Raw genomic sequence first — 16,265 nt, 5'->3', positions numbered from 1 at the left:
AATGTTATTTATTCCCACAAAAGATCATGTCGGAGCCCATTGTTACAAAGATGATCTAGCTCAGCAGAAAGGCTCCAAGATGTTCAGGTTCTTGCTTTACCCCCAGATTTAGAACAGATATGCCAAAGCCTGGCCCTGCTCTAGTCTGAGGCGATTCATGCCGTCAGTTTTCCTCAGTTTCTTAGGACTGTTTTGTGAAGACAGCTCAATGAAGAGTTGAAGACTTGGCAAAAAGTACAAGTTTTCATAACACTGATGTTTAAATGTGCTCTATCAAACACCTACCTTGGCTTCTTCCAAGCGACCCAGGGCTTTGAGCAGGTTCCCCAGGTCACTGCGAACACAGTACAAATCCTAGAAACCCAGAGACAGTCATTAATTATACTCTTTCTCAACTAAAAAATATCTTGAAATAACTTTTATGCATCTAGCTTCCAATTTATTGTCAACTAAAGCTACTGCTTGACAAATATAAGTACAGAACCACAATCCCTCATCCTCAATTTCAAATTCCAGAACGTTCCAAAACTCATTTGATGATTAAGCCTGACAAAAACTGGCACAAATTTATTTACAGAATTTATTGATCCCACTTAAGTGTGAATACTCATATCTTTTGCTGCAGAAATATAAATGTGTTTTACTAGAAGATGCTATTCCAGACCCACCTAGGAGTTTTATGTATGGTATTATCTTTCTAAAATCCTAAAAATTCTGATTTTTGAAATACATTTGATCCCAACAGTTTCAGATAAAAAACTATGGGCCTCACTATAGCTTCTCCTCTCCCCAAATGTCAGACATGTTAAAAAGAAAATCAGCCTGGTCCGTGTGGCTCAGTGGTTGAGTGTTGACCTATAAACCAGGAGGTTATGGTTTGATTCCCGGTCAGAGCACATGCACATGCCTGGGCTGTAGGCTCTATCCCCAGGAGGGGAGTTCAGGAGGCAGCCAATTCTCTCTCATTTTTGATGTTTCTCTCTCTCTCCCCCTTCTCCCTTCCTCTCTCTGAAATCAATAAAAACATTTTTTTAATCAAATGTTTGCTCAACTATTTTATTCACAGTTATAATGAATCACTCCTATACACTGAGTGGCCAGATTATTATGACCATCCCACAGTACTTCGTTGAACCACCTTTTGCCTTCAATACTGCAGCAATTCTTAGCATTGACTCCATGAGATGTTGAAAAGTGATGCGAGGAATCTGACACCATGCCTGATGAATAGCCCTGTCCAGTTCTGTGAGATTTGATGGTTTGTGGAACCAGCTGCCTGATGGCTCTTTTAACTTCGTCCCACAAATGCTCAATTGGATTGAGATCTGGTGATTGTGGGGGCCACCTAAGCAAGGTAAAGTCTCCCTCATGTTCTTGAAACCACTCCTGCACAATACGAGCACTGTGGCATGGCGCATTGTCTTGTTGGAAGAAGCCATCTCCATTGGGATCCGCCATCAACATGATAGGATGAACTTGATCAGCAATGATACTTAGGTATGTTGTGCTATTCAGATGTTGTTCCACATGAATTAAAGGGCCCAAATCATGCCAGGAAAACATGCCCCAAACCATAACACTGCCCCCACCAGCTTGAAGGGTTGTACTCATGCATGTGGGGTGCATGCTTTCATGCTGTTTCTGCCAAATTCTCACTCTGCCATCTGCATGATGCAACTGGAAACGTGATTCATCGGACCACAAGACTTTTTTCCAATGCTCGACTGTCCAATCCTTGTGTTCCTGTGCGAATTGGAGACTTTTATCTTGGTAACTGCAGACAGCAAAGGTGTTCGAACAGGCCTTTAGCTTCCATATCCCATACGATGCAGTGTACGGCAAACAGTGCATTCAGAGATCATTTGAGAGGATCCCTGATTAAGATCTGCAGTAATCTGATGCACTGTTGCCCTTCTGTTGTCTTGTACCAGTCTTGCCACTCTCCATTCTGCCCTAACATTGACTAGTCGCTGACGGCCACAATTCGCACGTTCAGACCCAGATTTTCGGCTGACAGTCCAGTCTTGAAACACTTTAACAACAGCTGCTCTTGAACATTTAACGCAGTGGTTCTCAACCTTGCTAATGCCGCGACCCTTTAATACAGTTCCTCATGTTGTGGTGACCCCCAACCATAAAATTATTTTCGTTGCTACTTCATAACTGTAATTTTGCTACTGTTATGAATCGTAATGTAAATATGTGTTTTCCGATGGTCTTAGGTGACCCTGCTAGCGGTTCTTAATCTGTGGGTCGCGACCCACAGGTTGAAGAACCGCTGCTGTAGAGCCTAAGACCATCGGAAAACACAGATATTTACATTATGAGTCATAACATTAGCAGAATTAGTTATGAAATAGCAACAAAAATAATTTTATGGTTGGAGGTCACCACAACATGAGGAACTGTATTAAAGGGTCGTGGCATTAGAAAGGTTGAGAACCACTGATAATGAATTCAGCTGTTTTGCTGATACTCGCTCCATGGCTCTGAGCGTCAACAATCATCCCATGTTCAAAGGCTGTTAAATCGCGTTGTTTACCCATATCTTCAGAAAAAAACTCACTTCTACTGCTGTGGTAAACAACCTGCTTCCCTATTTATAATGGTCTGGCGCTCTAGCAACTTAATCATGAAATTAGAGCTAATTTGCCTACAAACGTCAGGTGGTCATAATAATCTGGCCACTCAGTGTATATTAAAGACCAAAAATGTCCCTAGTAAAAAAAGAGTCTTTAGCCATGATTAGCTATCAGCTAACCTACCCCTATGCTATCAGGCAATTTTGAAACCCTGCCTTCATTTCACTGTTAGAAAAAAGGATTATCATCCAATCAAAGCTTCAATCCTGACACCTGACACTAGATTACTCATTAGTATTAAGTGCCATTAGAGTTGAATGTGTGAATTAATGAAAAGCAGTTGACTCTGCTTTTTATTAGCAGCATAATTGTGTTGCTAGTCATCTGCCTCACCAGTCCATTCATTGTATGAAAAGAAACATTAGAACAGTGAGTTTAAATTTCTATATGTCCTTGTTTGTCTTTGTCAATCAAATCTATCCATCAACAAGCAGAGACACTGGCAATAGGAAGTAGGTTTATCATTCCAAACTGTTCCACGGGTGGAAGAGCCTTAAATTAAATCCTAGAAAGTGAAATTTTGTCAACTGTGTTAAATCATCACATATATCATTCTATATGCAAATGATTAGAATCAGGTGATTAATTTTACTGATACAGTTATTATCATCCAACAGTTGTTTGTTATCATCCATCAGGTGAACCAAAAATCAGCCAGCAAAGAACAGCTTGCTACACAACACCCTTATGGTTGGCCATACTGGGTCAGTCCCCTGACCCAGTGGTCGGCAAACTCATTAGTCAACAGAGCCAAATATCAACAATACAACGATTGAAATTTCTTTTCAGAGCCAAATTTTTTAAACTTAAACTTCTTCTAACGCCACTTCTTCAAAATACTCGCCCAGGCCATGGTATTTTGTGGAAGAGCCACACTCAAGGGGCCAAAGAGCCGCATGTGGCTCGCGAGCCGCAGTTTGCCGACCACGGCCCTGACCCATCTGTCTGCCCATCAAGCAATGATTGGTGTTTGGGGAAAGAATTGTCTTCAGTGACCTCAAGCACAAAAGGCAGATACTAATTCTCAAAACATTATACATATCATTGATCTTATTACAGACTTATCCTCCCCTAATGAGTTTAAGCACTTTTTTTAAATCCTCACCCAAGGACATGTTTTTACTGATTTGAGGGGGGGGGGGGGGAGGGAGAGGGGGAGAGGGGGAGGAAGAGGGTAAGGGAGAGGGAGAGAGACATTAATGTGAGAAACACAGATCAGTTGCCACTCACAAGTGCCCTGACCAGGGCTCAAACCTACAAACTAGGTATGTGCCCTGGCCAGAAATCAAACCCACAATATTTTTTTTTCCTGTAGGGGACGATGTTCCATCCAACTGAGCCACCTGACCAGGGCAGTCTAAGAACATTTTTTTTTAAATATATTTTACTGATTGTTTACAGAGAGGAAGGGAGAGGGAGAGTTAGAAACATCAATGAGAGAGAAACATTGATCAGCTGCCTCCTGCACACCCCCTACTGGGGATGTGCCCGCAACCAAGGTACATGCCCTTGACCGGAATCGAACCTGGGACCTTTCAGTCCACAGGCTGACGCTCTATCCAATGAGCCAAACTGGTTAGGGCCAGTCTAAGAACTTTTAACCCTATTTACTAGTATATTCTCAGAAGTAACGAATTCTATAACTCCCTATCTACTTTGTATGATTTTCCCCCTAAACTTTAAGGTTATCCTATTTTTGCAAACCATGACTGAACAATCTGATCTGTTCATACAGGTTCCTACTACACCAGATTATTGTGCTTATATATAGCTTTGGACTTTTACCAATTCCTATGTCTTTTCTGAGTAATAATACTAAATCTTGCAATAATTCTCTAACAATGGCCCTAATGGGCTGTATATTATAGCCAACTGTTGCATAATTTTACCCTCTAGTTTCTATTAACTCTTGGATAACTGCCATCCAAGTCTTGAAAGTGTATCTATCTATATTTAGTTATATCATCTAGATCCATTGCAGCATACTAAATCATTAGCACAATAACCATAGTTAAAAATAGATTATCTTCGAGAAACCAAGATGGCGGCATAGGTAAACACCTAAACTGCTGCCTCGTACAATATCAAAACTACAACTAAAAGACAAAACGGACATCATCCAGAACCACAGGAAAGCTGGCTGAGTGGAAATCCTACAACTAGAAGGAAAGAGAAAAGCACACTGAGACTCAGAGGAGCTTCAAAAGGCTGAGGTATGGAGACTCGCACGCGGAGAGGACGGGGCGGCTGTGTGCATGGGCAGCTGAGTGCGCGGCTGGTTTTCTAAAGCGGGAGGGAGACGGAAGCTCCCGACTGTGCTGAACTCCAGTCCTGGGTGAGACGCTGGGAAACCAGACTCATTCAGGAGGAATCTGGACTGTCAGGAAAAGAGAAAGTACACTGAGACTCGGGAGCTGCGGACATAGAGGTCCGGAGGCGCGCACAGAGAGGACTGACTGCTGAATGCACAGGAGGCTGAGTGCGCGGCTGGCTTTCTAAAGCGGGAGGGAGACGGAAGCTCCCGATTGTGCTGAACTCCAGTTCCAGGCAAGTTTCCAGGAATGCCGACTCATTCGGGGAGAAACTGGACTGTCTGGCAGCGGGCGAAACTCGAGGGCGGCTTTCTCTCAGAGGTGCTTGCAGCAATTACTGAGGGACACTGAGACCCAGGGGCCTCATATGGCAGGGCTGACAGGAAACCAAGGCTGTCTGCTCCGCCCTGAAACTCTGCCCCATCCAAGCTGAGCACAGAGGCTTTTGCAATTTTGCAAGTCTTGTCTCAGAAGAGTGTCTCCAGCACAGAAGTTCTCCCAGTGTAGACACAGCTAATCCTCACAGCCAATTGGCCTGGAGGTCAATTCCTCCCAGTGATACCAACAACAATCAAGACTTAACTACAACAAGGCTGAGCACACACAGTCCACAAAGGGGTGTACCAAGAGTGTCCACCTCAGTTAACTGGGGAGGCTGAGCCACTGTACCCTAGAGGACACCTACCACACAAAGCTACTCTACCAACTCAGGGAAGCAGCCAAAATGCGGAGACAAAGAAACAGATCACAAATGAAAGAAATGGAGGAAAGCAAACGACTGGATATAGAGTTCAAAACCACGGTTATAAGGTTTTTCAAGAATTTTCTAGAAAAGGCCAATAAATTTAGCGAGACCCTCGAGGATATGAAAAAGGACCAACTAGAAATTAAACATACACTGACTGAAATAAAAAATATTATACAGAGACCTAACAGCAAACTAGAGGACCGCAAGAATTAAGTCAAAGATTTGAAATACAAAGAAGCAAAAAACACCCAACCGGAAAAGCAAAAAGCAAAAAGAATCCAAAAATTTGAAGATAGTGTAAGGAGCCTCTGGGACAACCTCAAGCGTACCAATATCCAAATTATGGGGATGCCAGAAGAAGAGAGAGAGCAAGATACTGAAAACCTATTTGAAGAAATAATGACCAAAAACTTCCCCCACCTGGTGAAAGAAATAGACTTACAAGTCCAGGAAGCACAGAGAACCCCAAACAAAAAGGAATCCAAAGAGGACCACACCAAGATACATCATAATTAAAATGCCAAGAGCAAAAGACAAAGAGAGAATATTAAAAGCAGCAAGAGAAAAGCAGTTAATTACCTACAAGGGAGCACCCATACAATTGTCAGCTGATTTTTCAACAGAAACTATGCAGGCCAGATGGGAGTGGCAAGAAATATTCAAAGTGATGAATAGCAAGAACCTACAACCAAGACTACTCTACCCAGCAAAGTTATCATTCAGAATTGAAGGGCAGATAAAGAGCTTCACAGATAAGAAAAAGCTAAAGGAGTTCATCACCACCAAACCAGTATTATATGAAATGCTGAAAGGTATTCTTTAAGAAGAGGAGGAAGAAAAAAAAGGTAAAGATAAAAATTATGAACAACAATTACATGTCTATCAACAAGTGAATCTAAAAATCAAGTGAATAAAAAATTTGAATAAACTGGTGAATATAATAGAATCAGGGGCATAGAAAGGGAGTGGACTGACAATTCTCGGGGGGAAAGGGGTGTGGGAGGTGTGGGAATAGACTGGACAAAAAGCATACACCTATGGATGAGGACAGTGGGGGGGGAGGTAAGGGCAGAGGGTGGGGTGGGAACCAGGTGGAGGGGAGCTATGGGGGGTAAAAAGAAAAAATTGTAATAATCTAAACAATAAAGATTTATTAAATTTTAAAAAATAGATTATCTTCAAGATTACTGTAAGATAATAAGGCAGTTTTAGAAAAAGGTAAAACATATCGAATTAAATATAACAGTGAAATCTGATTCTCCTACTTGAGGATCTAAACCTTATGCATGAACAGTTAATTTCTAGAAAAGTCAAGGATACCACTATTCTCCGAAATGTTTAAAACCTAAGACATCAATTCTGTTTCATTTATTAAATCAAAAGTGTCTGCTAAGAGAATACATTTCTCAAACCCAGCCAATTCTATCCATTCCCAGGTTATTATCTCTTATGCAAACATTTATTCAATTCAATAATATGCCTGGAATTGTAGGGAAAAGAAAACAAAATCTTTACCCTAGACAGGATTGCAATCTTATATGGAAAGACAAGGCATATTAAACACCCACAAGATGGTAAAGAATTTTAGAGAAGTAAATGAATTCAAAAAGAAATCTAAGCTGGGCCTTAAAGGATGAGTAGGACTTTAATGGACAAAGGAGGAGAGCATTGTATCAAGGGAAAATAGTATGAATGTTAAGGAGATGAAAATGAGTAAAAATGTCCTGCATATCCACCCCTCCTAAGATAGCATCTATTTCCTCCTAGGACCCCACTCCACCCCCACCATTTATATACACATATACACATGAAGTAAAATCAGGCTGATAAAAACCTACAGTTCTCAACTGCCTATCAAATTAAATTCAAACTCAGCCTCTCTACTCATTCTAAATCTTCCAATTGACTTTCCTCTACCTCACTCACTTTGTAATATTTGAATCACCACTTCAGCTAAGGAAGTCTACTGCTATTTACCTTCCTTCCTACAGAATGCTTAGGTTTAAGCACCCACTCAAGAAAATCTTCTGATTAGTACTCTCTAACGATAATCATCCAAGGAGCTCACACCTTTTATCTTTTATGGGTCAGATATTCTCTTGTAGTATAATCCACAACTTTCCCCCCAACACATCTCCCCAATTCCTAACAAAGCATTGTACAAACAATAAGCACTCAAATATTTACTTAATTTTTAAATTAAATTTATTGCAGTGACATTGGTTAATAGGATCATATACGTTTCAGGTGCAGATTTCTATATTACAAAATCTGTGTTCTGCACACCACCCAAGTCAAATCATCTTCCATCACCATATATTAGTTCCCCTTCACCCCCCCCCCCCATCCTCTGGCAATGCACCACACTGTTTAAATATGACACTTGCATGGCAAATTTAAACAGCAGAGCAGAGAGGAATAGAAATATATAGTTTGCTACAGTATAGGTAGCAACAATAAAACATGATAGTAACATTTAACATGATAGTAACACATGATGGTCAGGATGCCTGTAGCTCTCTTATTTGATCCACAATCAAATAAGAAGCAATGGTTTAACAACCAATAGACTCAGAAACAGCTACTTAGAGCAACTCAGGATTATAGATAGCCATGTTACAAAGGACAATTTTACACATAATTCATAAAAGGGATCACAAGGTATGGGCAGCTTTAGTGAGCCATCATGTGAAAAATCATCAGCTACAATAGCACCTTCATATACAATGGACTAAAATTTTAGTGAAATTATTAAATCATCCAACATTACAAGAGATAATTCAAACTGTAAAAATATAAAACAGCTCTCTTAAAAGTAATTTCTATAATTAAGTCACATAATAACTTCTAAACTGACATACCATTAACTTAAAAAGATAAACACTGCCCTGGCCAGTGTTTTCAGTGGTTAGAGCGTCAACCCTTATAACAAAGGATTTGGGGTTCGATTCCAGGTCAAGGGCACATACCTGGGTTGCAAGTTCAATCCCAGGCCGGGTCTCAGAGCTTCATGTGGTAGGCAACCAATTGATGTGTCTCCCTCACATCGATGTTTCTCTGTTTCATTCTCTCATTCTCATTCTCTCTCTCTCTCTCTCTTCTCTCTCTCTCTCCCTCCCTCCCTCCCCCCCAACCCTCTCTCTCTCTTCCCCTCTCCCTCTCCCCATCCCTTCCTCCATTTCTCCCTCCCTTCTACTCTCTCTAATAAAAGCAATGAAGCCCTAGCTGGTTTGGCTCAGTGTATAGAACAGTTGGTTCAATTCCAATCACGTGCACATGCCCTGCTTGTGGGCTCAATCCCCATTAGGGGGCATGCAGAAGGCAACCAATCAATGATTCTCTTTCATCATTGATGTTTGTATCTCTCTCTCCCTCTCCCTTCCTCTCTGAAATAAAAATATTTTTAAATAAAATTTAAATTTAAAAAGCAATGGAAAAAATACCCTCAGGTGTGGATTAACCAAAAAAAAAAAAAAAAAGGTAAACACTGCTGAAAACAAGTTACCAAGATTACTACTTTTTAACATTTTACTTTTGCAAAACCAAAATAACCTGAGTTTCTTCAAATATTTTTCATAGAATGCCAAATACATCTATGATTCAGGCCAACAATGCACTGCCAACAAGAACACAATTTAGGAACAGACTCAAGATTCTGTCAGTACTGAAATGACAAAGGCATTTGACAGTAAATCTAGCTGAGACTAGATATCTTGAAATGCATTAAAACATGATCACTATGGTGTATTTAGGTGAAATCAAGGCAGTTTGCACAATCCCTTTTTCATTCTTACTGGCAAAGACAGAGAAATAAAGCAGCACTTTCCACTAGTAGAAACTGGACCAGATGGGAATGCTTAACTATTCAATGCCTTCCCTCAATGCCTTCAATGGGCAGTCCCATGATTTATTTTAATGCTATATCTTACTTCTTTGGAAGGGCATAATGATAAGCTTCCTATTAACAAGTTAGATATTGAAAAGCATGGTTCTGTCTCCCACTTCAGTTTTCCCTCCTCATCATACTCCAGTCTAGTATTCTGTGAGCAGCAAAGCTCTGCTACACACGTAACTGGAAACCGGAGCCAAGGAGATCAAAGTTCAAGATGTTTGGAGCCACAGCTGTGTAAGAGGGCACACGTGAGCTTACACTCAATAAACAAGTGAAGGGTGAAACCAACCCTGATTAATAAAGAACTTAACTGTGACAATGAGGTGCACAAGTGAGCTCTGAGCCTTGGCAAGAACAGGGTCCAAGCCTCAGTGGCAGCATATACAACAGGGTTCTCCAACATTTTTGGTGGGTAACTAGCTGCATAGTATTGTAATAAAAATTACAAAATGCAGGGGGTGGGGGCTTAGTTTTTGTACATGTCAAAGGCAGATACAAATAAAATGCGAATTATCCTTTTAAAAAATTACAAAATGCACTCAAATTTACATATATATGTGTTGAATAACTCTGAAAGAATACATAAGAAATTGGTTTCATTGGCTACCTCCAAGAAGGGTAGGCTGAGAGACTTTTCACTGTATCCATACAAAAAGCAATGAATTTTTAAGACATATTTTTATTGATTTCAGAGAGGAAGGGAAAGGGGGAGAGAAAAACATCAATAAGAGAGAATCATTGACCAGCAGACTCCTGAAAGACACTGAGCCTGCAACCCCAGCATGGCCCTGACTGAACTGTGACCTCCTGGTTCATAGGTCAACGCTCAACCACTAACACCAGCGGGGCTGAATTAAAAAAAAAATGTAATTTTACACTCTCAAAATTAACTGAAAAAATAACTTAATAGATGTCATGAGAAGAAGTGATTTCAGATCTTTGTGCAAACTACTAAATCAAGCTTCAGTTTCCTAACCTGTAAAATAGGGGTTAAGGGAGAGCAGGATACAATCAATGGATTTCAAACTGTGCTCAACTGGGGCTGCCTTGAGGGGCGCATGCCCTCTGGGCACATCATCCCCTTTTAATCTTTTATTTCTTCTCTCTTGAATGTTTGCTTTATTCAGGCTCAGGTTTTAATATCCCCTTCACCACTACTAGCTGTGTAATCCCCCCAAAATTACATAACCCAAGTCTGGATTTTTTAAATTGGTAAAATTGAACATAACCTATTTTGAACACTCACTGTGAGCATTATGTAAGATCAACAACGTCTGATGTCTGAAGTAATTGGCAGTGTCTTGAGCACAGAGTAGAATTTCAATAAATGGTAGCTATAACAGTTCATTATAAACCAGGCGTCCTCAAACTACGGCCCTCGGGCCACATGCGGGTGTTTTTGCCGTTTTGTTTTTTTACTTCAAAATAAGATATGTGCAGTGTGCATAGGAATTTGTTCATAGTTTTTTTTTTTTAACTATAGTCCGGCTCTCCAACGGTCTGAGGGACAGTGAACTGGCCCCCTGTTTAAAAAGTTTGAGGACCCCTGATTATAAACCATTCCCAGGGTTGCTGCAAAACTAAATGTTGACAACATAGCTTGGAAATGTATTCTTAAAATTTTCTGGATTCCTTCCATGCCTCTCTTTATCACTTACCTCTTTAAGTTTCTATCTATCTTCTATCCCTAACCACATCAAAAGTTCTGAGGGCAAGTCTTACTCTTGTGTCCCCAGAAAACATCTGCAATTTTCACCAAAAAGAATTTAAGAACTATCCAAAAGCCTGGGGTATACAGTATCACCTCAACTCTACCACTTCTTATTATGCTGAAAGAAAAGAGTATAGGATATTGAGGAACGAATTTTGCAGCCTAGTTTTCATGTCACTGATCCATATATTGGCATCTTGTTGTAACTATTTTATATTACAGATTAAGGCCCTTCATCCACTATTCCTTGAAAACCAATTAACTGTTGCAAACACCTATCAGAATTTATCCAAATTTAATCAAAACAACCCCAAAAACAATGTCATATGTTCTGTACTATTACAGGCACTATAAAAATAGAGTTTCTTGCAATAAGGATAATTTTATGCTTTTTAATATAACTTGCTAGATAAAACAAATTTTTAAAAACATGATGCAGATCTGATCAAAGCAATTTCACCATTTTGAGTAGACACATTTCTAAACTCTTGACTTTATTCCACACAAAAACCTATTTTAGTGTCTGAGGTATCAAACTATACTTCTTTCTGGGCTTTTGTGAAGGGAAAATAATAACCATTAAAATTGTACTCACAGGATTGTACTGAAGAGCAGATACATAAGCTTGTACTGCCCCTTCCATGTCACCTGCTGCTACCAATGCGGCTGCCAGGTTAATATAACCATCGATGAAATCGGGCTTGAGGCGCAATGCATGCCGGTAATGCTCAATTGCTTCCTGCAACTGTCCTCTTTCCTTGTACACATTTCCCAAATTCGAATAGGCTTCAGCCAGAAGGGGGTTCTGTTTAATTGCCAGAGTGCTAAAGTGAGCAGATCTGAAAAAGGCGAAAAGTGTTGATGCAGGGGTATGCATGTTAGAGAAAGAAGGTATGGCCCATACACAACTCAAAACAGTTTTTGAAGACCCTGTGCTATTGCTAGTTATGTAACAATAACATTATCTTTCAACTAGCGCACAGGAAAATTTTTGGAAATCAACTTTTTTCAAAAGTGGAGGTATTCCAGGTTTCAAATTGCAATGCTGTTTTTCCTTATAAGATAAAATTCTTACTAGAGTCTTATTACCAAACTGCCGCATTGTAAACCATGATCATTAAGATCAAGAATGAAAATGCTATGTGCATGAGTCTCACTTTCCATTTGTTGGTACACATCTTTTAATGTCTAAATATACCAGAATGACAATTTATTAAAAGGATATAAGAACTGATTAATTCAACTGATTATCTAAAATAGCATATCATAACTTAATGACTGTCTTTACAACTAATAACCTCCTACCACAACATATACACCATCATTTCTGAGTATTCTGTCCCTCAAGATGATACCTCATAAAGTTGAGACTGGAAGGTCAGATGTATACTAAGAATATTTATTACCTGAACAGAGTTAAGAAAGCAGCAGAGTTAGGTGGAAAAATCTAGAAAAGGTCTGTAGTCATACTGATAATATAACCACCACCACAAAAGGAGGGAGAAAAACTGGCAGCTGAGCATGTCACAAGTGGACAAGACAGATGTGCGTTGGTGGCTCAGTTGAAACCCAGTATTGGAAACATTTCAAGTTCAAATATTTAAGTATTATTTTTCAAGCTCAGCACCTAGAGGCAGCAATCACCAGAAGGTACCCCCACATCTCCTACCTGTCCAGCCTTCGACACTGGAAGTGTATAGACGAAAGTAATAAAAGCACACCAGTATTGTCTGGCTCTTGTCTCCAGAGCTGCATGCAGTGTCTCTCAGCTGCCTCAAAATCTCCTGCCTGATATTCTCGATGTGCCAACTCAGCTAACCCTTGGAAGGAAAGCATACGTTTCGTTGGTTCTGGAGAATCATCAAAACATTTGAGGGAAGGAGGGGGGAAAACAAAAAGTTAGAAATGCAAACAAAAAATGTAAAAATATGGTCTATTAAACTTAAAGATGAAAACGCTTGAAACTATGTAAAGCACTAGAGTGTTCTGCACATTATTTATACTCCCAAATTAACATCAGGTGCAGAAGTGACATTTTAGAATTGATCTATTAACTTTCTTTCCCAGAGTGCATAGAAATATTTGCTTCCAAATAAGATTAAATTTTATGCCTATAAATACTTTGCATTTTTAAGTTACAAATCAGAAGTAGCATCTAAAGATTCACTAAACATTATTCCTTACAGTTAACATATAGAAACAAAATACAAAACATGGTATGCAAGGTCACAACGGTTTAATAATGTCAGAATAACATACTGGGAAACTTAATACTTTCTCCTATGTTTTAGGTGGGATTTCAGAGAAGGGGGGAGTATTGGTAACAATCTATCTCTTAACTTGGTGGGGACACAAGATGCGTTTTAAACTCAAAATTTTATTGACATTTTTGTATACTTCACAACTTAATTTGTTTAAATTAAGGGCAATACCAGAAACAAGCATAAGGGGGGGGGGGGGACTAAAAGTCAAGGTGCTATTTTTAAAACAGCTGATAAAAAGATGAATTCATCTGTCAAGAGCAAATATATTTAAAGGGGTCAAACATTTTAAATAAAGAAACCAAGATTATATTGCTCCTCTACCATCCCATACTCATGATGAAAGCAAATTAGCTAAATCCCATCCACGCTGTTTTAACACTGACATTTTCCAAAGAGCCCTGACATTAAAGGATTAAGACATTGCAAACAACCCTATATAAATCAAGTAGTTACCTAACACTGCAATGATTTTTTTTAAAGAATGGGAAAACAAAATATAAAACCATTTGACGAAGTGCAACAGAATGAATAATAAATTAAAGTACTTTGCTGTGTCTAAGTGACTTAATTCAGATACATAATGATAAAGCCCAGAGGGGGGGAAAAAAAACAAAACAAAACAAAAAACACCTAAGTCTAAGTCTCAACTTAATATTTTAATTTAAACAGTAATACATCGCTGGAATTTCACTAGATGGTTACAATGGGAAACCATGTACAAATTCTTTAAATTCTACCAAGGTCACAGTAACCAGATCAAATTAGAGACAAGCTCCCCCAATCATTAGAGCTGACAAGTGATCTGTATTACAGGAAAGCAAAGTCAATTTCCTGAAGAGAATATACAGCTGACCACAACACAAAGCAGAAAGACTTGCATCCAAATCTGGGGGAGGATATAGCTCTGACAAAACTAGAAAATTACATTTCAGACAAGTCTCTAGACCTTCTCAGCTCCTTATTTCAACAATTATCAACTTTTCAAAGCCACTTATTTAACACTTGAAATGACAACTCCCTCAAATAAAATAACACAAATTAAAAAGGGCAAACTAGTACAAACCTTAAATCTTAAAAATCCCTGGGAGGGAGGGGAACACTAGTTATTAATTTCACTACCTACAAACACAATAAATAAAATCCTGGACAGATCTCAATTGAGAAACAAAACAGAAAACCACAAAAAAGAACCTCATGGGAAAGCTTAGAACTGTAGCCCAATCCCCACACCCTCCCCCGCCCGCCCCAAACAGCCTCACTAGGGAAAGGCAGCTGAAGGACACTCCTATAATTTGGTTGTTTTCTTATTTTTAGTACCAAATGCCCTCGACTGAATTGTCGAAAAGGGCAACCGCCTTGCACTTGTGCAGCTAACACTCCAGTTGCTTTACAAACTCTTCAAGCAGGATGAAAACTTAAAAAAAAAAAAAAAAACACGCATCCTATGAATAAAGAGATACCGAGCTCAAGAATGGGGATGGAAGACCCAGAGGCGGCGGCGGAGGAATACAGGGAGAAAGTAACACAAAGCAAGAATTCGGCCCGCAGGGTGGTCAACGCCAAAGAACCAGCACCAGGGTGGTTTCTCCCCAAGGGTAGGAAGCGGGCGTAGGGCTGGCCCAGGCACGAAGGAAAGGGTGTGGTTCCCCGCGGGAGGGGAGGGAGCGCGGGGTGGGAAATCCAGGCTGGGGCAGCTGGTGGAATTGCGCGCTGGCAAAAGGAACCCCTGGAAATTTCCAATCTAAATTGGGGCTGCTCGACTGAAAGAACACCAGTAAGGCACTGCCCAGCGGGGTGCTTCTCAATGTCCCTCTTCTTGAGGTGACTTGCAGCACACCAAGGAGCTTTTGCTCATCCTTGGGTGATGCAAAGTGAGGATATGATTACATAGAATAGCACCCCCGCCATAGATTGACAAGAGAACCAAATCGGGCTAAGGAGAAAGGGCAGTGGGGGGGGGGGGAGGAGGACGAGGGATGTGAAAAGGGGGAAGAGGAAGGGCCATGAGCTAAATTTGGAGAGAAAACGGTAGCGACGGGGAGTGAAAGGACGGGGATTCCAACGCAGTCCATTCCGAAATATTCTAAGCGTGCACGGGTGACAGAAGCGTCCCGAGAGGGTGGAAAGCTAGGACCTTTGTGAGACTGAAAAGCAAGAAAGGAAGCAAAGAGCAGGGGAAGCAAGAGGCAACGTTAGCGGAGCAGACGACAGCGGAAAACCCATTAGGTGCCGGTAGACGATGGTAAGCTCAGCAATGCACTGATGTCATGGGGATGGCTGGAGGGAAGGTAGGGGATGAGAGGCAGAGAACGGCGCAAGACAACAACAGGGCGTCTGCCAAGGTAGTACGGACACCGGTACCTGTGCTGTCGGCCACGTTGCCCACGGAAGACGCCATCTGGAGCTTCTAGAGAGCGAGAAGGGTGTGACTGAGTCCCGCAATGCCACCACTACTTGCAACGTTTCTAGAGGTAGGAGTGAGAGAGCAGCTCCCGCACCAGTGCTTTGGGAGGCTTGAGCGGAGGCAGCACTTACAGTCTCCGAACCTTAGGAACTCTGGTTAGCCATCTACTCTCACGGTCTTGAAATGGCGGCGACGGCTCCTCCACCGAAACAACACGGACCGGAACTACTTTCTGGTTACAATCAAGTACCAGCGCGGAAGGAGCGGGACCATACCGCACCTACATAATGAC

The 16,265-nt window shown here is 40.7% G+C and overlaps 1 protein-coding gene across 3 annotated transcripts in view; it reads right to left on the bottom strand.

The window, feature by feature from the left end:
* Positions 1-16,164, bottom strand: part of OGT (O-linked N-acetylglucosamine (GlcNAc) transferase) — a 58,565-nt gene extending 42,401 nt beyond the window's left edge. The window contains exons 1-5 of one of the 3 annotated variants that reach the window (XM_054718236.1): positions 16,105-16,162; positions 15,931-15,976; positions 12,975-13,155; positions 11,901-12,144; positions 286-354 (exon numbers count right to left, since the gene is read on the bottom strand). In XM_054718236.1, the coding sequence (XP_054574211.1) occupies positions 286-354; positions 11,901-12,144; positions 12,975-13,155; positions 15,931-15,967 (531 nt within the window). In that variant the 5' untranslated portion in view covers positions 15,968-15,976; positions 16,105-16,162. Of the gene's footprint in view, positions 1-285; positions 355-11,900; positions 12,145-12,974; positions 13,156-15,930 lie in introns of all 3 variants that reach the window. The other 2 variants (XM_054718287.1, XM_008157608.3) reach the window with 2 other exon arrangements.
* Positions 16,165-16,265: the final 101 nt, after the last annotated feature.

Source organism: Eptesicus fuscus, chromosome 1, assembly GCF_027574615.1.
Source record: "Eptesicus fuscus isolate TK198812 chromosome 1, DD_ASM_mEF_20220401, whole genome shotgun sequence".
Lineage (NCBI taxonomy): Eukaryota > Metazoa > Chordata > Mammalia > Chiroptera > Vespertilionidae > Eptesicus > Eptesicus fuscus.
The sequence above is the reverse complement of the archived record's forward strand: the minus strand, read 5'-3'. Positions and strand labels throughout refer to the sequence as shown.